At 44.7% G+C, this 21,641-nt stretch overlaps 3 protein-coding genes across 9 annotated transcripts in view; 2 read left to right on the forward strand and 1 right to left on the reverse strand.

The window, feature by feature from the left end:
• Nucleotides 1–16,722, forward strand: part of ush (Zinc finger protein ush) — a 237,980-nt gene extending 221,258 nt beyond the window's left edge. For 2 of the 7 annotated variants that reach the window (XM_031994371.2, XM_031994370.2), the window contains 7 exons: nt 11,667–11,923; nt 12,014–12,407; nt 12,612–13,328; nt 13,414–13,819; nt 13,901–14,159; nt 14,246–14,479; nt 14,650–16,719. In XM_031994371.2, the coding sequence (XP_031850231.1) occupies nt 11,667–11,923; nt 12,014–12,407; nt 12,612–13,328; nt 13,414–13,819; nt 13,901–14,159; nt 14,246–14,479; nt 14,650–15,087 (2,705 nt within the window). In that variant the 3' untranslated portion in view covers nt 15,088–16,719. Of the gene's footprint in view, nt 1–11,290; nt 11,489–11,666; nt 11,924–12,013; nt 12,408–12,611; nt 13,329–13,413; nt 13,820–13,900; nt 14,160–14,245; nt 14,531–14,649 lie in introns of those variants that run through there. The other 5 variants (XM_031994368.2, XM_076367027.1, XM_031994369.2 and 2 more) reach the window with 4 other exon arrangements.
• A 100-nt stretch (nt 16,723–16,822) lies between these two features.
• fs(2)ltoPP43 (female sterile (2) ltoPP43) lies at nt 16,823–18,173 on the reverse strand. The gene is made up of 3 exons (XM_031994377.2): nt 18,006–18,173; nt 17,660–17,923; nt 16,823–17,590 (listed from the first exon to the last, which is right to left on the reverse strand). The coding sequence occupies exons 1-3, from the start codon at nt 18,171–18,173 to the stop codon at nt 17,105–17,107; spliced, it is 918 nt and encodes a 305-aa protein (XP_031850237.2). The 3' UTR covers nt 16,823–17,104.
• Nucleotides 18,174–18,399: 226 nt separating this feature from the next.
• LOC116435134 (uncharacterized) lies at nt 18,400–21,505 on the forward strand. Its single transcript, XM_031994375.2, has 9 exons — nt 18,400–18,549; nt 18,675–18,749; nt 18,857–19,130; nt 19,199–19,475; nt 19,554–19,748; nt 19,828–20,391; nt 20,473–20,742; nt 20,825–21,037; nt 21,129–21,505. The coding sequence occupies exons 1-9, from the start codon at nt 18,519–18,521 to the stop codon at nt 21,309–21,311; spliced, it is 2,082 nt and encodes a 693-aa protein (XP_031850235.1). The 5' UTR covers nt 18,400–18,518; the 3' UTR covers nt 21,312–21,505.
• The last annotated feature ends 136 nt before the right edge of the window (nt 21,506–21,641 follow it).

The following is a 21,641-nucleotide window of genomic DNA, read 5'->3' on the forward strand; positions in this document are numbered from 1 at the left end:
GTTCGGGGCACGTATACTGGTACGTGAGAGTTCGAGACACGGGGGATTGTTCTTGAACGCGATCGTAAACAACCCCTTACGACGACATTCCCGTATTACCAGGTAACGTTTTATGAAACGATGTTTTGCAACAACTTCTTTCAAACTGCGCTCAACTTGGATAACCGCTTCCATTAAAACGTTCCTCGTTAACAATTCTTCTTTTATATTTCACTGAAACTCGCCTTCAATTTAAATACTCGTAACCATTATATATTCCCTTACAGTTCGCTTAACTCGAGTAACATCTATATTTATTAAATTCGATTGAAACACAAGATGTTAATTCGAAGTACGAAGAAGAAGCAAGAGACCGTCGAATCCGTTTTCACGGAGGACAAGCTAGACGAACGCTACACGAAGCGAGACTCTCGTCGACGAGAAAGTAAAATCGAGAAAGAGGACTCCATAAGCTACCTGAGAGAGAAAGAACGAAGGAGGGCGAGGAGGGGCAAGGTGGCAAGATATAGCGGGTCCTCCCATTGATAATTATTCATTCGGTCGACTTCCAGAGCGGTTCGATATCGATCTTAAAACGTCGTCCAGAAGGTAGGCGAGAAGTGTCCTGGTCAGATACGAAATCTTGGTGTGTCGATTCACCGTCGTCGTCGTCGTCGTCGTCGTCTTCGTCGTCGTCGTCGTCTTCGTCGTTGTCCTCATCGTCGTCGTCGTCCTCGTCGTCGTCGTAGTCGTCGTCCTCGTCATTCGCGTACGAACTCTGTCGCACGTGTACACCGGAACAGCTGGGGAGCGAGGAAGATAGAAACAAAGTCGGACTTAATATATGCACGTCGAGGTCCTGCCGAGCGATAATTGCCCGATGTGGCATTGCCTTCGTGGCAACGAGCATTGGTCACGTCTCAATGTTTAAGCCCCGTTCACAGCGGTGCCGATCGATTCGCTGATCGACGCTAAAAGATGTTTCTTCATCGACGTCCGGGGCTCGAACCCAAGACACGATACCAACCGTGACGTATTAAGAGATCGGTCCTTTGCGTCTCTTTTCGAGCAAACTTTGTAACTAATTAACTGCTGATTCCGCGCGTTTTATTGGGGAAACTCGAAGCTTGGAATCTGGGATTCAAATAGAACATGACATCGAATCGAGTTGGGCGACGATGAAATATAATAATGAGAGAAAGAAATGCTGATTATTCGAATTCCTTTGAATGAGAATGTACGAATATTATCTGTGTTCAATTAGATTGCCTGGTGGGTAGAAATTTCGTTGCATTATTGTACGATACCTTCTGATATTGTGATATTAAAAGTTTCTTATTAGCGACGCCTGCCATGGCATCCATCCGGACAAAGACGATTAACAAAGATCCCGGGACGATAGTTAGCACGCGTATGGGAACAGTTGTTCTTCTAAGCAGATGAATGATGGGTTCTATTCAGGAGGCAATCATCTTATCGTTCATCGCAAACATGCCAATAGCCCAAAGCTTCTCCCGTAACCTTAATTGCTTGTATCCGAAGTGGAATAATGAACCCGACACGTATCCCGACACGAACCGACGGGAAAAAACGAGATAGAAGCACGATAATTCTTTCAATGGTAAACCCAAGTTTTTCATTCGACTCACAAAAATTCTCCACACTCGTCAGTGAAAAACGCTGAAATCGGAATATTCGAATACGATATATCAAATACCATTACACGATTATCACATAAGAGAAACAATTAAATTACCTACCAAACGCATCCAACAACAACCAACCAATTCTCCTACTAGAAAAACAAACGTGCATCAATGACTGACACCGCTTAGCCACGAAGAAACGATAAACGAAAGAGAACAGACATCGTAACCTACTGAATCCCCCGAAAAGAACTTTCAAACTCAACGTCACTCTCATTTCAACCGAACGTCTTGCCGAACACGATCGACGAACTTCTGAATGGCAGCCCGCCGGTGTTCTCCATACGCGGGCCGTTTCTCATGGCGCGGTCCCCGAGGAAATTTGTAAAGAGTCGAATCGACTCGATCCCGGCCGTACGGAGGGCCGAAAGGTAACGAGACTAAAGATTGACCGGATCAGATACGGCCGGGGTAGGACCGGCCAGTCCAGATCCTCGAGATAGGAGAATTTAATAACCTGCTACGTGGCGGCGGCAGAGGGGGACAGGGTGGTGGTTGGTTGGCAAAGCGATGGGGTGGCTGGAAGGTGGCAGACGGGGGGAGGGGGTGCAATAATATCGAGAGATATCGATCTTTAATTAGGCACGCAGCGCGGGAACGAGAGATTAGATCTACAGCTAGACGAGAAGCGGTTCTGGCCATCTTCTCGTCTCTCCTCTCATTCCTCTCTCTCTCTCTCGCTCACTCTCTCTCCCTTTCTCTCTCTCTTTTTCTCTCCTCCCTCTTCCCGCCGCGTTCTTTTCCCTGTGTTCCCTTTTTGGACGTTCGCCTCTCCGCCGGTCCTCCAGAGATCTTTCGGGTAGTTATACGTCGTAGTATCCTCTCCTGCCACAATGAGACTCGATCCAGATCCATTTTCGTTGATTGTATCGAAAGAATGAAGAAAAGGGAGTTCGATGGTATCGCCGGCCGCTCGCCCCCGGAATATTTCGTGAATATAATTGCCTGGATTTTGTTTTATTCCTCGTCGTCGTCGTCGTCGTCGGGATCCACCGGCCGGACCCCGGCTCCCTTCTTTGTTGCCTCCGCTGAATAGGTTTATCTCGGCCCGATGGAAAGAGGACAGAGCGCGAGCGGGGTGGACTCGGTCGTTACGCGGCCCCGTTGTTTGTTTAACAATAACTTATCCGCCGGACCGTGGCCGCCACTTCCTTCTGCGGCCGGCTCGACGATCGCCGCGATTAGTTTCCGCGGATCGTGATTAACGATCGGATCAGTGGAAACGAGTCGGAACGATCTATTCCAGATTCCTTGGTTTCGAACGGTTCAAGATGCAGAACGGTATCGCGGTGAGTTGTTAATTGCGTCGTTCACGGGTTAGAGTGATTAATTCCGCCTGGATGTCTTCATACGTCAGCGTTAAAGGATTTAATTGGTTCTTTATGTATGCGGTTTCATCCGATCTTTCTACTTTTCACAAAGATAATCAGTTTGACGAATGAGCGGATCGGGTTAATTGATTCGTTTGCGCTCGCACTGCGACGGGAATTGATGGAAATTCGGGTGTGAGGTATTTTTGTCGTTTCACTGAGGAAACACAGAGGCGTCGTATTGATTATTTGGTGGTTTCAACGTTGAAAAAATAGAAAAAACCGACAGCGGCGACGGAGTTTTGTCGCCGTTCACGGATTCGGACCGCGCGACGCTCCTTGCCCGGCATTGAAATCACCGGAACGAAGATTGTATCGATTATGCTTACCGTTCTGCCGCGCGAGAACGTTGAATAATTTATCGCGGGTTCTGTAATTTATCATAGGATCGTAGAATTAACAGAAATAATATTTTCAGCGAATTCTGTTTTCACTTCTGTTCCTCCGTGCTAAATCATTCTGAAATTGATCCACGGTGAAGATTAAAACTACAGTTATCCTTTCAACGATGTAATATTTTACATCTGCGAATCGCGTACGATCGAATGCGTAAATATTCCTCGGAACGATTACACGGACAAATGAGTGATCTGCGTCCGTCCGAATTCATTAACACGAATAAACGGGATATTAATGTCAGGCCTGAATATTATTCTTCACGGAAACGGACAATTATAGATAGAAACCCCAGAAAATATTCACGCTCGCAATGTCTTCCAACTAACCAATACTATAAAACTTAAGAAACCTATCCCTTGCATAGATAAACGACCAAGATTATTATCCAAGATTATTAATATTCCAAATCGCTAAAAAAACAATGACAAACAATTTCTGAATTCAAAAAGTATTCAATAGCATAGGCTATTATAATAATGTAACCTAAGAATATCAACACCGAATCATTAATAATTCTTGTTAATACCGTCGCTCTTCATCCTGAAGGAACAACTGAAACGCTAAAAATTCTCGTGGCAGTGGACGCGTTAAAAGAACCGAGAGCAGGCGACCGAAAAATCTGCCTTAAAATTTACTCGGTTCTCCCGAAAATGGCGGCGAGACGTTAACTTCCGCCTCCTCGAACTCCTCCGATCCGTGATCCGCCATAATTACCGGTACATCGTCCGGCGCTCCCACCGGCGGATTTAAATTGCCCGGCACGGAACGGCACAGCGCGGCGCAAAACGTTCGAAAAAATCGCGGAGCCGCCAAGGGTTGAAGCCCAAAGGCCAAAGCGAGGCACGCCGGGAGGCGTGATCGCGAAACGAAAAAGGAGGAAGGTTTATCGGCGCGAGTGTCTTCGCGGTGTCAACGGCTGGTATCTCTTAATGACTGCCCCATCTTTTAAGGCTTAATCGGCGACACGTATAAACCATATCCTGTCCCCTGCATATTCAATGCGCGTGGTACACGGGCTCGTGCTGCGTACACGCGTTCAAAATTATCTCCGGCCGCCTCCTCCTTTCGATTAAAATTCCGAATTCCCGTATACGGCGAACGAACAAAACGTCGACGAGGGCAGCGGGCAAAAAATAAACGCGAGACCGTGTATTTCCTTTCTTCCCACTTCTCGGCGGATCGCGGCAGCAACATCCTCCGAGGAATTCGTGAAAAATTCTTTCCGGATCCGTCTGTCTTCTCGGGTTCGGTGTTCCCGTTTATAAGTGAAAATTAACGGGGAATGAAAAGGTTATCATCGATATTCACTTGTCAGCAAATTTTTGTTGTCAGGATTCCTGTTTTGCGATTGGAGTTTCGATTTGTTGAAAGATACGTGGAAAATGATTACTAAGTATTGGTGGCATAGGCTTTTTGTATCGTGTTGTAGAATATTGATTGGAATAGAGTGGAATGTTGGAACAGAATTTTTAGTAGAAAATGTCGAGACATGTAATCTACCGGTTAACGAAGTTTCAATGTACAGATATCGAAGTGTGTAGCGATTCGAAGTTGTACATAGGTGGAATAACAATTAATTAAATTCCTCGTCGCATTTCCCTCGGCCGATCGGAAATGGCAAACGGCGCGCACGGAGCGTTTCCTCGCCGGTTTGGGATTCTGGTTTCGCGCCGGGCAACAGAAACAAAATCGCCAGCAAAAGCAGTGAAAACCAAGTCGGTGACAGATGGTGAGTACTGATAACGTCCCTCGAAGGTCCTGCTAGCAAGCGAAACGACCTGCACGGATCCTGTTCCTGTCGCGCGATAAAAGAAGAAACAGCTGCGTCCCGGCGCTGATCGGAGATCGTTCCCCGTACCAGAATGCTTTCGACGTAGGACAATCGTATGGAAATTTATGGGGATCATTTGTTTATCTATTTATTCGCGGCCGTAATAGACAATGGCCGGGACACCGGTTCGCTACCAGTTAGATGGGTTTAATGACGATGGATTCCACGATGGTCTCGATTAATCGAGAATTTATACAATCACGATTCACCGGTGAATACAGTGGTAATTATATCATACGCTTACACAAAGCATAAAGAATAACGTTTGTGCATATTCAATTGTTAAAAACAATGTTCCAGATCAGCGGATAGTATCATGAGAAATCCTTCCCTTCCGCTCTGTATTAATTGATCCAAATGTTCAGATCATTCCGTTTCCGCTAACACACATTCCTCGTTTCGTTGTATATATTTATTCTCGAAGAACTAAGCGCGAAATCGAACGCTTAACTGTTGCACAAATTTATTCATCCTTCTCAGTAATTTACATGTTTTGTTATTCGCAATTTCACCTCGAAGCTCCATTTTATTATATGACGGTTAACGATGATCTCGAGGAGCATACCGTACAAGCGGCTCGTAGCTAATATTCTCGACAAGTAATTGGCATGTGTACCGCGTGGATCTAGACGCGGCCGATCGGGTAATTAAGTGGTAATGGCTGAAAGTCGGAATGTTTTGGTATCTTGTCACGATATCTCCGCACGGATTTATCGTCACCCTTTAGCATAATTACTATCATTATTGAGGGGGCTACGTGTGCGAACGCGCGCGCCGAGCGTAAATGCTCTCGCATGGAACGCGCGAACACGCAACAGAACGACGTTCGCCGGCCGCGTTCGACGAAAACGATGATCGCAGATTGATCTCCGATCGGAATCGGCGAACAATATAATTCAATTTTCGAATTGATTGTGCGCGACGCGACTGTTCGCTGGAAAATTATTGCCCCTTGGATCGATTCAATACGGAGCACTTTGAATAATCAAAGTATGGCGCTGCAGCGACGATTACTTTAAACATAATTATTGTTCATAGGGTTTCAATTTCCAAATGTTTCATCGAGGATCGCTTGCATTCGGAAAATAAGATTCAAAGAAGTGTCTTGCAACATCGCACTGCATTTTTCTTAAGCGATTCGACCGAGACCCGGTCCGCTTTGCGGATCAATTTAATGGACAGATCGATCGGTTCTGCGGGAAGCATGATGTAACCCGCGTGACACGTTCAATCCGGCGTGGGTCACTACTGAGTCACGCTGCTATTTATAATTTTCCGCGCTGGCAACGTGATTCGAATGCTATTAATTATAGAGAAAGTAGCGTCGATCACTGTAAAGTAACATTCGCGATCCACCCTTGAGCGCATTGGATCGTCTGAAAAATCATGTTCGATTTTCCAAACTTTCATCGTCTCGAAGCTGATTCGGCGAACATCGGATTCGCTTGTTTCCAAACCTCCGACCGTCATTGTTTCGAAACTGATTCGACGCGTCGCGAACAATCCCTGGCAAGATCAGAGGTAGCCAAGTCATCTATGGGAACCCGCACGAGCTGTCCCGAAAAAGGCATATGAATGGTCACGTTGTGTGAATGACGTTGAACAGTGGATTCCTGGCACATAGATCCAAAGGGGGCGACACGAATCGACCGTGCCGGCGTTCGCTATACACGTATGACGTCCACGTATGTATAGCCATGCGTGTTGATACGCAGATAGAGACGAAGGTGGACGTAGTAAGAGCTTTGCATGAATAATGTGCTCCACGACGTGATCTGAACTTCTTGGAAGGGATGGACGAACGTGGACGGTCTGTACAAGATTTCCTCTCTCCGTTCCTCCCGACCCTCCTCGCGCTCCGCCCCATCCCCCTCGTTCCCCCATCGCCGATCGACGAAGAAAACGACGGGGAGAGCAGGTCCGGAATAAAGGTAGATCGGAGATATCGTATCGATCGGGTAGATTTGCGTTTTAATGAGGTGTGCTTGCGCGATGCTCGGTGAATCTTGAAGAGCGAAGTGTAACGGGACGAATTGAATTGATCGATTGTATCGACGTTTAATTGAATCGGGACATGGACGAGCGACGTTCGGTAAATTGTGGCCAATGTGTACTACATCGCGCGATCCAACGTCCGTCATGCCCATTGTCCGTTAGTTCCTCGAGATCGGATCGTGAACTCGCCGGGAAATCCGGCAAGTCGGAAAATTTTCGAATTGTCCTTGCGAAGGTTCGCCTGGGACGCGGATCCGTCGAATCTTCGACTCAAAGAATCGATATTCTTAGCGTAGATGTTATTAGCTGAAACCCTATAGAAAGACGAACTACCATTCAATTCCCCTATTTAGATATTTCGGATCAACAACGAAAAACTTCCTAAAGTTCTCACCGATAAAGCCGCAAATATCCGCGGTCTAACGACGGCGATAACTCTCCGTTCTCTGGAGTAACGTTAGATCGTTACCTCGACCGTAAAAGGGTTAAATTGAACGTAGAGCAAAGGCGTCGTTCTATGCCAGTGGCAGGAGGTGCTCAGCTGCTTCCTGCGGCCATCATCCGGGGCGCGTAGCGATCAGAAGTGTACACCGGTGGCAGGAAAACGAGCGCAACGGTAGCAGCTTCATCGGCGCTATGCAAATAGGATCCTGATCGTGACGCGGGTAGGCAAACACGCGACGTACAGGTAACAGGCAGGGCCCTGGTAAGGCCTGAGTGAGTCCTCTCTCCTTCTCTTCTTCTTCTTCTTCTGCTTCCTCTTCTTCTTCTTCTACTTCACCTTCATTTTCTTGTTCTTCCTCTTCTTCTTCTTCTTCTTCTTCTTCTTCTTCTTCTGCATCGTCTTGTTCTTCGGAGAGTCGTATTATGGTAGTGTGCGCCCTCTTTTCACGGGGCCACGACCCATGCCAGAGATGCATGCCACTCGTACCGATGCATCCATGAACACTTCGCTTTTCTCTTTCTGTCCTCCTCCACCTCTTTGTCCTTCCCCCGGCCGGCCGCTCGCCCCGCCACGCCTACGATCCTCGTCGCGCTTACGCCGACCCGAGCCACCGTCTTTTTCCCCTCTGCTCTACACGCTGCACCGTGGAGATATGCTAATGCAGCCGTCCCGATCGTGACACTGCGGCTGCTAAGTGAGAGCTCAAGTCGCAACCTTCTCATCGGCTCCTACGCCGCGCGAACCGGGCCTCTCTGGCTTCCTCGTGCTCCTCGAGCCGATCTCGCCTCTCGGCCGGTGTTCCTCGGAGTCCAGCCCCGGGAATCTTTTCTTTGACGTTGACGGTCCAACTCCTGCGATCCACTACCGCCTCGCGACCGGGCTCGAACGATGAACCTAGCTTGTTTGGATGGCAAGGCTTCATCGGGTGGACGCTGACGGGCTCCGATGGACCTGGGAAAGTCTGGATTAAACCTGAGTGAAATAGACGAGCATGGGAAGCTTAGATTAACGCGCGGATCCGTGAAAGTTAGTTGTTCGCCGTGCGTCGGTGCAGGTTGGAAATTATATATTTTGCTGTAGGTGTGTACGATAGCATTCCGTTGAATGCGAGTTAAATTTTATGGTAGCTGGGATGATAGATAAAATGAAGTAGTGGGTTAATGACATTCATCACGACGGAACCGAGTGATTTTCTAATGAAGACTGCTTGCATCTGTCGGTTAATACTTAATACCGTGTTCGCCGCTAACAAATTGTATTAAACTTCTCGCGGCGCTGTTCGGCCGTAGTCCGTGCCTTTTATTGTCGTTACCAGCTCCGAGCGTTCTTAATTGCGCGTGCATGCAAGCGTTCCCGATCGAGAGGGCTGCACCTTACTCGCCTACAACCACCTACAACTGCCACCAACCACCTCCGGGTGCTGAGGGTGTAATATATCTCGAAAAGAAGAGGAGGGGGTGGGGAAACACGGCCGCCATTAACATATCCACCGGCTGATAAGCCTTTCTCAGAACCGATACCGCGCCCGTGTACACCTTCGGCCCCGCTTTATGCGAAGAAACGAACAGCCGCGGCCACGTGAGAAACGGGCTTCGGAAGCATCGCTCTTTCGCCACTTACGGCTCTGTTTCGCTTTGTCGCGGCCCTTGTTCCGGTTGTTTCCCGGCCGAATTCTCGAATCACTTCGCAATAAAGATAAAAATCCTCTCTCACTCCTCTGTAACCTGTTTCGCCTATCCTCAGAGCCGAAAAGTTCGGCACAGTTTCGCTCGGAACGGTAGTCCACGCCTTCCTCTCCGTGCGAACGCGTCGCTCGGGACCGGTGAGGTGACTGTAAAGAGCGGAGGACACGATTCTGCAACCCTTGCATTGGTTCGCTTCTCTTCGTGTATCTTATTCTAGTACCGAAGACTGATAAATACATATATTCATAGAAAACGCGAGCAGCTGAATATCTTGCCATAAGTGCACAAATGTTTGCGATCTAGTAATGTTAGTTTATGACGCAAATCACAGGTTCATCGAAAACCGCCGATAAGCTTCGAGAAAGTGTTATCGAATCGATAGGACTCTCTCTCTCTGCTACTAAACGCGAGACTCCGAAAGAACGCGAAACCCCGGAGAAGTAACTCGATTGTCTGCCAATTTCGATCCTCGTTATCGCTGTTAAGTCCGGGGGCGTACGTATCCCAGGTAGCTTGTACCCAGGCGTAATTAAGAATGCTACGGGACGGTTCGTACCTAGGAAGCGACGGGCGAACGAAGAAACAGACGGCGGACGAGATAGCGCGTTAGAAAAGCGGGAACGGTGAAAAAGTAACGTGGGACGGGGACAAGGGAGCGAGAGAGAAAGGGAGGTAGAACCGTGGTGCCTTGCGAGGAGGCACCGGTGCCGGATCCATCGATGACCGCTTATTTACAGAGAGGCAGAAGGAACACGACTGAGCTGTAGATGCGAGCGCGGGATAGCCCAGAAGTGCGCTGCAACCCTTTGCCCAATCTCCTTCGGCATCTCGCGCCTCCTACCTCTTTTCCCCCTCTCGCCTGGCAGAACTCTGTTCCGCCGTCGCTGAGCCTCGCCCAAGGAGGCAATTAAAGCATCCGGGTAATTCGACGAACGATACGCGTGTCGTCTCGATTTCGAGGACAACCCACCTGGACGGAAGGTGCGGGATAGGGTGGCTGTCTCCCGGCGTCCCGCTCGTGGATATCCTCGGGATCGGAAAGAGAAGGATTTGATGCTGTCCAAGGTGGTGTCCGGATGGTGTTACACCTCTTGGCAACAGGATATTTTCGAACCCGGAGATTCGACGATACCGCCGGTCTCTGGTAGAACTCGAAGACAACTGCTAGCCTACCGGCTCCGTTGTAGTACCCAATGCATACCTTTTCGTTACTTTGGTTTCTTTCCTCGCTTAGTATAATTGAAGCAAAACATGCTCTCGCCGTGGAAAGTTCACGTTTAAAGGTAACGAAAGTTCGCCGAGATTCCTGGGCGTTGCATCCCACTCAAATTTTTCATATGCGGATGTCATCGGTGGGACATTAACGGTGTCGCCTTTTCATAGTCACGAGTCTTGTAATTATACTTTCAATCCTTCACGAGGAACCATAGGTACTCGCTTCAAAATGCGCGCCGATCCTTCATACCTCGGCATCGAGAACAGATAAACGAAGCTAGACGATCGCTAGATCTTAAGAGTACCCTGAGAGTATCTAGCGATCTAGAGATCTAACCGAAAGATGAAAACAGAGATTGGTCGCGCGTCCTCAGTCGAATTCTGTGAAAGACGGTTCCATTTCGAGGGACGGAGGACCGGCCGGGCAATAACCCAAACAACCCTGGCCGGCTTAACCGAGATTTCGACGCGAGAAGCAGCCCCTTCGGGCGTCGGAGCCGACACGCCGCGAAGCTCGTCGGCCGAATGGTGGGGAGCCGAGAGGCGTGCGAAGGGTGCAGCGAAGTGGGGTGGGTAGCTGGTAGGGGGATAGATAGATGAATAGAGAGAGATAGGCGGGAAGGAACGGCAGGGGAGAAGGGAACAGAGGGTACGCAAAGGCTGGCGTGGCGAGCGACCATTAGGGAGCCGTACGGCCATAGGGACGCATCGTTGATCGTGCGTGTGCCGGCACTTTTTTCTTTCTACTTTTCTTCCGTTCGCCTCGACTTCCGGCTACGGCGAACCGGCCGCGTCCCTGCCACGTGGATCCGCTATGGTCGTTTCACGGGAGGCAGATCGTCGCTGGGGTGCGCTGAAGAAATGTACGAGGAATAATAAAGATAACATTTCAAATATATCTTCTTGCTTTCGAGATCGCGTTTATATCGTGTCTTTTAGACATCTTTCTTTCGTTAACGCTTGTTAATCTGGATACGGTTGACGAAGGATGATCACGGAAGATACGTTACCTCTGTTCTAACTCGGTTTGTTCTTTTGCAGGGGAGGACGAGGAATGGAGCGACTCGGAGAAGACACCGTCGGTAAGCAGTGGCGTGGACGGCGGTGGATCAGCGGTTTCCAGCCCGATCGCGCCGGTCGTCGAGGAGGAATCAAGCCTTCCGCCACCGCCGAGACTGAATCCACCGTCCTCGTCGGTCTCGATCGCGAACTCGACCGCGGAGGATATCAGATTGAGGCTTAGCGTGCTCTCCGAAGACGCTCGGAAACGGCTGGCTAGTCTTACCGAAGATATCGAGGTAAAACCGATAAACAACGAGATAACGATAGGAACGATAGATCCTGGAATCGCGGATATGTTAATCCGTCCGATTCTCCTTTATCTGTAGGTTACCAGGAGCTCGAGGGACCGACATGCTACCTCGAAGCCGAATCAGAACCGCGAGTCGAGTCCCAAAGACACGGACGAGGAGACGATGATCGTGGTTAAAGAAGAGGATTGTCTGCCGCGGTCGTCGTCGTCCTCGTCCTCCTCGATCCGTAGGAGAGATTCCGTCTGCAGGAGAGACTCAGAGGACTCGTCGAGGCGGTCAAACGCGGATGATCCACCGTCAGAGAAGAAACTGAAGCTCGACGACGAAGCAGCACCAAGACTGAGACTCAATGCTAGTCTGGCGACGGATCCCGCTCTTCGACCTGCCGCTGTGGCCGCGCTCACCATCAAATCAGAAAATACCTCGCCGCCGAATCCTGTACCGCCACTGCCAGCTGGCCTACAAAATGGTAATTTTCAATGGTTTCGTAAAGGTCTACTGGTATTCAGTATTAGTTCCCACTGTAAGATAAAACTAGGCTTACACAATGATTCATTCATCCTTTAGCCTGACTTTGATGAGTTTCTTAAGTGTACATAACTGTGCTAAGTTACTTCCATTAAGAAGCTCATGTTTTACAGTGTTGACATTAAAGAATTGATAAACGTTTCAGCGATCGCTTCAGGTCGGTTGTACGTGCTGCCGACCGACGGCAAGGAGACGATCACAGTGGAACCAGCTAGGCCAGCACCCCTCATCTGCCCACCCTGCGGTATTCGATTCAGTTCAGCGAGCACTCTTGAAGCTCACCGCACCTTCTACTGCGCGCATCGTCCACGGCTCGAAGAGGAAACCGCGAACGACGAGGACGAGGAGAAGTCGAATAAATTCGAAGTCAGGAAGGCGTACGCTTGCCCGCATTGTTCGTACAGCGCGGATAAAAAGGTGTCCCTCAACAGGCACATGAGAATGCACGCGGCATCGCCGGCTCCGCCTACGATACCGACGGTGCCGGCTGTGGCTACAACACCGGCGACCGGCGCTACAACGGCTTCCAATGGATCATTGAACGAAGAGGCGGAGAGATATTGTAGAAACTGCGACATCAGGTTCAGCTCGCTGAAGACGTACAGAGCTCACAAGACTCATTATTGCAGCACCAGGCATGTAGTCAAGGACACACCACCGCCGGCAAGCGCCGCGTCCTCGTCGGTAAAGGCATCGCCTCCTACGAGCGCAAGTCCCGGGGATTCTCCACCGCCGCAGCCCTGCTTGGCATTGCCTACCAATCCGATTCTCATAGTACCGTACTCTCTTTTCCGGGGAGCTAGCGTGTTGGCCGCGCCAACTCTACCTGCTCCTGATACCGCGTGCTTCCTCCTGCCAAATGGTTTGTGGATAAACTGGTTAATTACTTTCATGAAAACAGTGCCATCGAGGGAGTAGATACAAGAATCGTTCTCGTTTGGTTACAGGTCATCTTCAGCCGATGACGAGAGGTCTCGCTACAACGGCTCCCAACACTGTCGTTGAGCCTCCGCCTGTTCTTCGAGTAGCAAACAAGCCAACAACGCCAGCATCGGTTGTAGCATCGTCCACGTCGCCACCTGGCTCGGTACCGCTAGACCTGAGCGTACGGAAGTCACCGGCACATCAGGATGAAAAGGAGAACAGAGTTTCACCAGCTCCTTCTTCTCTGCCTCCGCCACCTGGCAGCCCCAGATCTAGGGGTAGCGGTAGTCCCAGGGCCAGGTCAATCGGTTCTGCTCCGACACCGGTTGGCACTATCGTACCACCACCACCGACAGAGCTTGCTCAAAGACTGGCAGAACTGCCACCACCACCTGTCCCTGGAGTCCTCGTCAAACAGGGTGTCTCCAAGTAATTAGACTAGTGAATACCTTAAAAACACAAGTACAAAGCTTTCTATTAAGTGACACTAATAATTTTTTTCATTTGCAGATGTAAAGAATGCAACATAGTTTTTTGCCGTCACGAAAACTTCGTCGTTCATAAAAAACATTATTGCCAGGCAAGAGAAACCACAGTTAGCAACAGTCCACCACCACCAGGTACACCTTCGCCACCTTTGGTTCAGTTGATATGCGCCGCGTGCGGTATAAAGTTTACTTCTATGGACAATTTGGTGGCCCATCAAGCGTTTTACTGTCCCAAGAGGCCAGAACCGCAAGAACATCACTCGAGATGCACTAAGTGCAAGGTTAGTAATCTGTGATCGTCTATTCATTTCTCTATGAACGATAGTGACGATTATTAAACCTGATCATTGTTCTTTTTTTTGCGTAGGCCATAATTGAATCTGGATCTACCCACACGTGTACCAGCGGCACAACCGGTGGCTGGAGATGTCCTGTGTGCGGTGCGGTTAGTCCCACAGCAGGTGCCGCCCAACGTCACATGGATGCTCATCAGGGTGTCAAGGCTTTCAGATGCACGATTTGTCGTTACAAAGGAAACACGTTGCGTGGCATGAGAACGCATATCAAAATGCACTTTGAAAAACGGGGAACCGACCTGCAGGTGAGGAAACAGTGACATTAAACACCAAATTGAGCCTTTCGAATTGGAACTGTAAGTTTTAGGATGGGAGTTGGTCAATATATTAATAAATTGCCTAATCCAAGAGAATATCAATTATAAATATTCCAGAAAATTCCTTTCCCTAACGGACGAAGTTGCTTCTTTTTCAGGAGGAAAACTATATAACGTGTGTGTTGGACGACGAAACGGTCCTCCCGACGCCGGAACCGGCTCCAGCTACGACGCCCGAAGAGATCCCTGCAGAGGTGCAAGTGAACGGTAAGACCGAAGTTCGGAAGAGTCCGCAACCGCCACCGCCACCACCACCCCCACCACCTCCAACGGTAACGAACAAAGTGAAACAGGAACGCGAGGATACACCGCCACCAGAAGAAAGCCTCGACCCCAACAAAAGTGGTCCCCGTTACTGTCGATCATGCGACATCAGCTTCAACTATCTAAGCACCTTCATAGCTCACAAGAAGTTCTACTGTTCGAGCCATGCCGGGGAAGCGAGCAACAACAATAACAACAACAATAATAACAATAACTCGAGCAGCCACACCACGACGCCTCCGAGCGGCAGGACTGAAGCATCCGTACTTTAAGGACTCTCGATGATACAAGGTGTCCACGGTGATCATTCCTCGAATGTAGCCATTAGGATTAACCTGACGGGACTGTTAATTGTTGCCAGTTTATAAATATATATATATATATAAATATATATGATAGAATTATCGACTATCCGTTTTAGTTGACTACCGTTGTGTGATTTCTGTTGATCCAGGGAATTGTTTGTACTTATAACTTGATTCATCCGACGTGTACATACGCGTGCGTGGACACGAAACTGCGAAAGGATACGCTGAAAGTTCCAACAGCGGCGACATTCAGGCGGTCGTGGTTAGTAGTGTTTTTCTTTGAGAAGGTAATTCGCTTTGGAACGATTGAATTCGAAGGTAAAGCTGTGCGTGAAGTTTTGTATGAAGTATACCAAAGTGAGGCTGCCGAATGAGACATGACCCTGTGCATGAGGGATCGCGGTTGCGGTTTGTGAGCGAAAATGTGATTGGTACGGAAAGCCTCGGCCGGCTGTTACAAAGGTGTGCAATCTCATGACTCTTCAATAATCTCGTAGCTGTAACTAATTAATCGACATACCTAGGGAATTACGGATAATAAAGATGAGTGTAAAATGTTGTACAGTAGATGAGTAGAGTATTACCGGAACGATAGTAATTATCCCGAATGATACCAATCTCAAGCTTGTGAAAACGCTAAGTTGCAATATGACATTTAATATATTATATATTATATATATATGTTATATATAATATATATATATATATATAATTTATATATAATATATATAATATATATAAATATATAAATATGAATAAAAGTGACTTAATATCTATAAATCGCGCTCATACATACTGGGGGAGTAAGTACGTTGATAAATGTATCCATAGACTGCCATAAAGATTTCGGGGATATCCACGTAGTAATGCTAATCGTCTCGAAGGAATGAAAATCTCCCTACGAATTCAGGATTCGCTGTACAATTGGATTCTTCTACCAACGCATTTGCTTCTTTAAAATACAATCAAAAATTCATCGCGTGTACGTCGCTTGGTGAACAAGCGGCTGCTCGTGGCGAGCGCGTAAATGTAAAAATTAGAATTAAGGCCAGTGTTACACGTATACGCAGCGTACTATTCATATCATATATATATATATAAACGAGTTCGTTGATGGCATCAATTTTTCTCCCTCGTGCGAGACTTGGACGACGAGAAAAAGAACATTGATGCGCGCACGTTGTCAAGCTACGACAGCATCTCCAAAAATCTCAGTTACATGTAAAATTATTTCTCGTATTTCGACGAGTAGCGTAGCCAGATAAAAGCGAACCATTCGCGGATACTTTTATAAAAACAACTGTTATGTTATTTACAGATCCCTGTATTCTCGCTAATCGTTGTCTAAAGGAGCGCAGGACTCACGATATTCCATTTAAAAATAAATACAAATGATTTGATAACGCATCACGAAGAAGCTACCTATACTTTATTGCCGAACACTTGTAAATCTCTATCCGGTACTTCCAATCAATTTGTTATACATTATAAATCTGGTGTATTATTATATGCCATATATCGTCGATGAAAACGATTCTTTTTCTAAATACCTATACACCCTCCTCTGTCACTTTGACGCCTAGGATTATTTTTATTATTTTTATTTTGATAGATGAATTTTACACGCAAAATATATCTATATAAATATGTAATAAATATATAAACATAAATAAAATTCTAAGACCTTTATGATCCTTATTTCTAATGCAAGAAAATAATAGCAATTTAAATGTAAATCTATTTAAAACAAAAAAACATTTTCAGTACAAAACAAGACATATTTATTTACTTACTGAAATTATTTTAAGTTGAATAGGACTTGGGACTTTACAAAAATAGTTATAGCAAAGAACAATTACACTGAAGTCATGTTTTGCTATTCATACTTATGCAATAGAAAAGACTTATATATACATTTCATCTGTGATACCTCGTATTCTTCTAATTTAAATATATGACAATATCACTAACAAACTTAATATTAAAACCCACTAGAATCTAATTTATCTGATTCGTTAATTCCACATTCTTCGTTATCAGAATTACTGTTATCAGAATTACTATTATCAGAGTTACTATTATCAGAATTGTCTTCGCCAAATTCTTCCTGCATCTTTGCTTTATACCTTGCATATTTGTAACCATAAGCATTTACATCTGCCTCACTGTATGCATAAACAAAATCATCGTCGCTTGATAAATCAGAATCTTCGCCTGACCTCATGTTCAGAACAGCCTCTCTCATACAGTCTTCATCGATTGAACTTCCAGAGTGATCTGAATCAGGATAATCATTCCTCCAATTCGATTCAGAGTTAGAATCCTCTGACTCGTATTCAGCCTCTTGATAATCCCTGTAAGTCTCAAATACTAATTCTTGATCAAATGGGTGCACAGATACCTTATCGTCTATATAAACTTCATCTTCAGTTTGCCCATAGTACAAATCATATACATAATCATCATCCTATAGAACATTATTAATATTAAATAAGGATCAATTACAATAAATATAAAGGAATCAATTAACAATTACTTTTTCTATAGCCTGCTCTTTTCCATTAGCACAAGAAACTGAATCCTCTACATCTATCACTGTCATGATCTTGTCTTCAAATGTTTGAAGCTTGGCATTATCCAAAGATCTAATACAACTGATTACTTTATAACGATTTTCTGCTGAAGCTAGTTTAGCCTTTTCTCGAATTTTATTTATAATATCCACCGGATGTTGCTTGAAAGTCTCCTTCAGTTTATCTTTATTCAAAGTTTGCATCAAGTGTTCAACAACATTACTTTCCTATTAAAAGAAGTTGAAATATAAAGTATATATGCTCCTAAATAATTTTTAAGAACATTAATGAATTGCTCTTAAATGTTACCTGATTTTTAACAGTTCCAGCGAACTTAACAACTGTGGTTAGTGGACTAGCTGCAGTCGATTCTTCAACTTCTTCATTTTCTGAAGTTTTCATTCGTTTACATGCAATTAACAGTGCATTTAATGGCTCGTCATCGTGTCTACGTTTCACACGCAATACTGCTGCCATTTTTCCTAATCTTTTTCCAAAGAAATACTCGAAAACAATATTCACACTTTTCGTACGATCACAATATTCGGCGTCTTTTGTAGATAAGTATAACCTGTTCCACACTCTGGCTTTCTTAATATTGGCGCTGCAATACTACTTGTCCCAGCTGAGGTTAGAATCGTTCTCAGCAGTCGACATATCGATTATCATTCGCTGGTCTGGTCAGCAACAACGCTGCCAGGGCGTAGAATTTCTCGGTATGTTTTCGACTTGGTATTTCCTCGTTTTCTTCATATTGAACGACTCATGAGAGGTCTGATCGTTGGTTTCGTTTAAAATGAGTCGTTAAGATTATCGAAAAATATGGCGCAATCGATTTTCGACGCTCTAACAGGTAATACTTTTCTACTGTAGAAATAGGTGGGGTTAACCAACAAGTATTCTATTTATCTTTCTTTCTGAGAGAAAATTACGATAACATTTAAGATGTTCAGCATTGTTACTTTCTATTTCTCGTAGGCGTGTCGCTGGACAGTCCTTCTGTACAATCTTTATTAGAGTCCCAGACTCTAATAACTGAGGTGGAGCAGTCAGGTAGATTTTTTTCTGAACTTTGATAACCTATTAATGGGTGATTCATTACTTCACCATAGCCTCTACAATAATAATTTGTAATAAAATCTGTTATATTTTTTATTTAGCAATTGATCAGGATGAAGAAGATATCTTTCAATGTGGAAAATGCAAAAGTCAGTTTACATCGTTGCACATGTTTGTATTGCACAAAAGGACTCATCAAAAAACACAAGAAGAAACCATAGATTTGAGTCAGTTTTTGGTAAATGATGATAATCAAGCTGTTCACCAAGAAGATAACGACCAAGATGCATCACAATATAATCCACAAGAAACATTTGTTCAAAATGATCAACTTAGTGAGCCAATTATACTCGAAGAATCAGACATGCTTTTTAGGTTAGCTACAAATAATTGATGGTTTAACGTGCAATGAAATTTTACAATATATCTTATATTGGTTGCAGCATGGACCAAGAGGGTGCTAGTTATTTTACAACAGATTCCACGTTTAGTGTTCCAATTATATTGAGTTCAGAAAGTTTGGATACTTTTGCAAACTCTACTATTCCAACAGACAATGAGCCTATGAAAGATGATTCAAACGAAGTACCTCAAGTTCTACCAAGTGATATCTCTCAGGAGCAAGCTGCTAATACTTTAGAAACGGTTGATTTATCAATATCTAGTGAAAATCTTTCAATGGAATTAGACACCTCTAATAATCAAACACAAAATTTAAAAGTATGTACTTTGGTGAATTTATATGATTCTTAAGTTTGGATTCTTTTATTTTTTTTGTATTAAAATGATTTATTGCAGTACAAGTGTAGTTATTGTAACAAGCAGTTCGCAAAAAAATTTTATTGGCAGCAACATGAGCGCTCTCACACAGGGGAAAAACCATATCAATGTGTTGTATGTGGACGTGCATTCGCACAAAAATCCAATGTGAAGAAGCACATGTCATCCCACAAAGTGTGGCCTGGCACTGCCATACACTCCCTACCCCCTGAGGTATATTAAGCACTGTGGCCAAACTTCGCAATTACTTTCGTCACGTTTTTCCTTCTTTTAATCCTATAACTATTGTTAGGCACCACCAGATGGAAGTATAGATCGTACCTATCACTGTCAGTTTTGTAAAGAAATATTTGATTCGTACAAAGCTCTAAAGGGCCACCTTATAGTCTCTCATTTAGCACTGAAAGTGTACAAATGCGTGCAGAGTAGTTGTAGCATGATGTTTTCCGAGCTGGAAGATTTTTTGGAGCATACGCGTAGTCATAAGAGATCAGAATATCGTTGCCATGTGTGTGGTGAAGTGTTCAACACTCTATCTGATCTTGGGCTTCATCAGTATGCCCATTCCGTCCAAAAGCAAAAGACAACAGAAAAATATTATTGCTGCTCTGTTTGTAAATCCTCCTTTTCTAATCTGGAGGCTTTACAACATCATACAGAAACTACAACGCACGATTATGCTTGTCTACATTGCGGTAAAAGTTTCTTAATCGAACGATTTTTACGGCGTCATTTAAAAACACACGCCTCGTCCGCTCGATTTGCATGCGAGGATTGTGGAAAGGCCTTTAAAACTGAGCAATACCTAGCCAATCATAAGTTAATACATAGCGAGGAGACACCGTTTTTATGTCCTGTAAGTGATCTTACAATTGCCTTGAAAATTGTAAAATTTCTTTGTGTGTTTGGAATACATAATTTTATTTTTTTCCAATAGCATTGTCCAGCCAGATTTAAACGAAAAGATCGTCTGGGCCGTCATATGTTGATCCATGATCTTACCAAAAGGTTAAAATGCCCTTTCAGAGGGTACTTAGGTTGTATGAGTGAATTCTCGCGTCCTGATAAATTAAAGCGTCATCTTTTGACGCATAGCAATATCAAAAGATTTAGTTGTAGTCATTGCAATCGTAATTTTCATCGGGCACAAGCTCTCAAGCATCACGAGATGAACAAACATAGTTTGAAATGCGATATTTGTTCGCACGTGAGTGTTTTATCGATTATAGTATGATAGAAAGCACAATTTGAAGTAGAAACTTGTTCATTGAAATATACATTCATTCTAGGCATTTAAAACTAAAGAGCAGTTACTCACTCATAATTGTGATCAGTCAAATGAGTCTAAGAAGCACACAAGTTCACAGTTACCTAAGAAAGCTTCTGGATCATTTAAGCCAAGAAAACCTACTCCAAAGAGACAAACATCATCAAAGACTGCGATTGGACTTGCTGATAAAGAGAAATTAGAGAAATTTAAGGCTGATGATATACAAAGAAAAGTAATGGATTTAAGCTTGTGTATTGATCGCATTGTCAGTTAATTTCGAATTTTTAGTTATTTATTTTGTTAATTTCATGTTCTCTTTTTAGATTACCTCCGAAACGTTCAAGTCTGACGACTACAAAGACGAAACATGTACCAAAAAATTAGAGAATAATTCTGTATCAAAAGAAATGGGTTCAACGATTGAGGCATTCATGAGATCTGATGCAGCGGACAATGAAATCAAACGCAACATTGATACATATTCGGTACAACAGATAGGCGAATAGAGTTTTTAAATATATTTTTTAATTGTATTTAAATTATAATAATAGTCTAGAGTGTAGATAAGTTGTCATAGTACGTGCAATGGGATCATTGGCAAACTGCAAGTTGCATTTTATAATAGCATATAATATTTTGTAGTTTACATATCTGTGATAATTGTATTATAAAATATATTAATATAAGTAACTTATATCTATCTTAAGTATTTTTAATGTCGCCTTCCTTAGGTCGTTTGGAATTTATGGTTGTATGTAAAAGAAATGGTGTTTGTATCAATCTAACAATTGAATTTTATTTAAAACCAATTCCCAACGGACACTTCCTTGACTTTC

This window comes from Nomia melanderi, chromosome 4, assembly GCF_051020985.1.
Source record: "Nomia melanderi isolate GNS246 chromosome 4, iyNomMela1, whole genome shotgun sequence".
In the NCBI taxonomy this organism is placed as follows: Eukaryota; Metazoa; Arthropoda; class Insecta; order Hymenoptera; family Halictidae; genus Nomia; species Nomia melanderi.

Bases quoted from the DNA above. Each gene is read 5' to 3' on its own strand.
- LOC116435134 (XM_031994375.2), top strand. From the start codon at position 18,519: ATGGCGCAATCGATTTTCGACGCTCTAACAG. The intron at 20,743-20,824 runs GTGAGTGTTTTA...CATTCATTCTAG, and splicing joins AATGCGATATTTGTTCGCAC to GCATTTAAAACTAAAGAGCA. The intron at 21,038-21,128 runs GTAATGGATTTA...TTCTCTTTTTAG, and splicing joins CTGATGATATACAAAGAAAA to ATTACCTCCGAAACGTTCAA.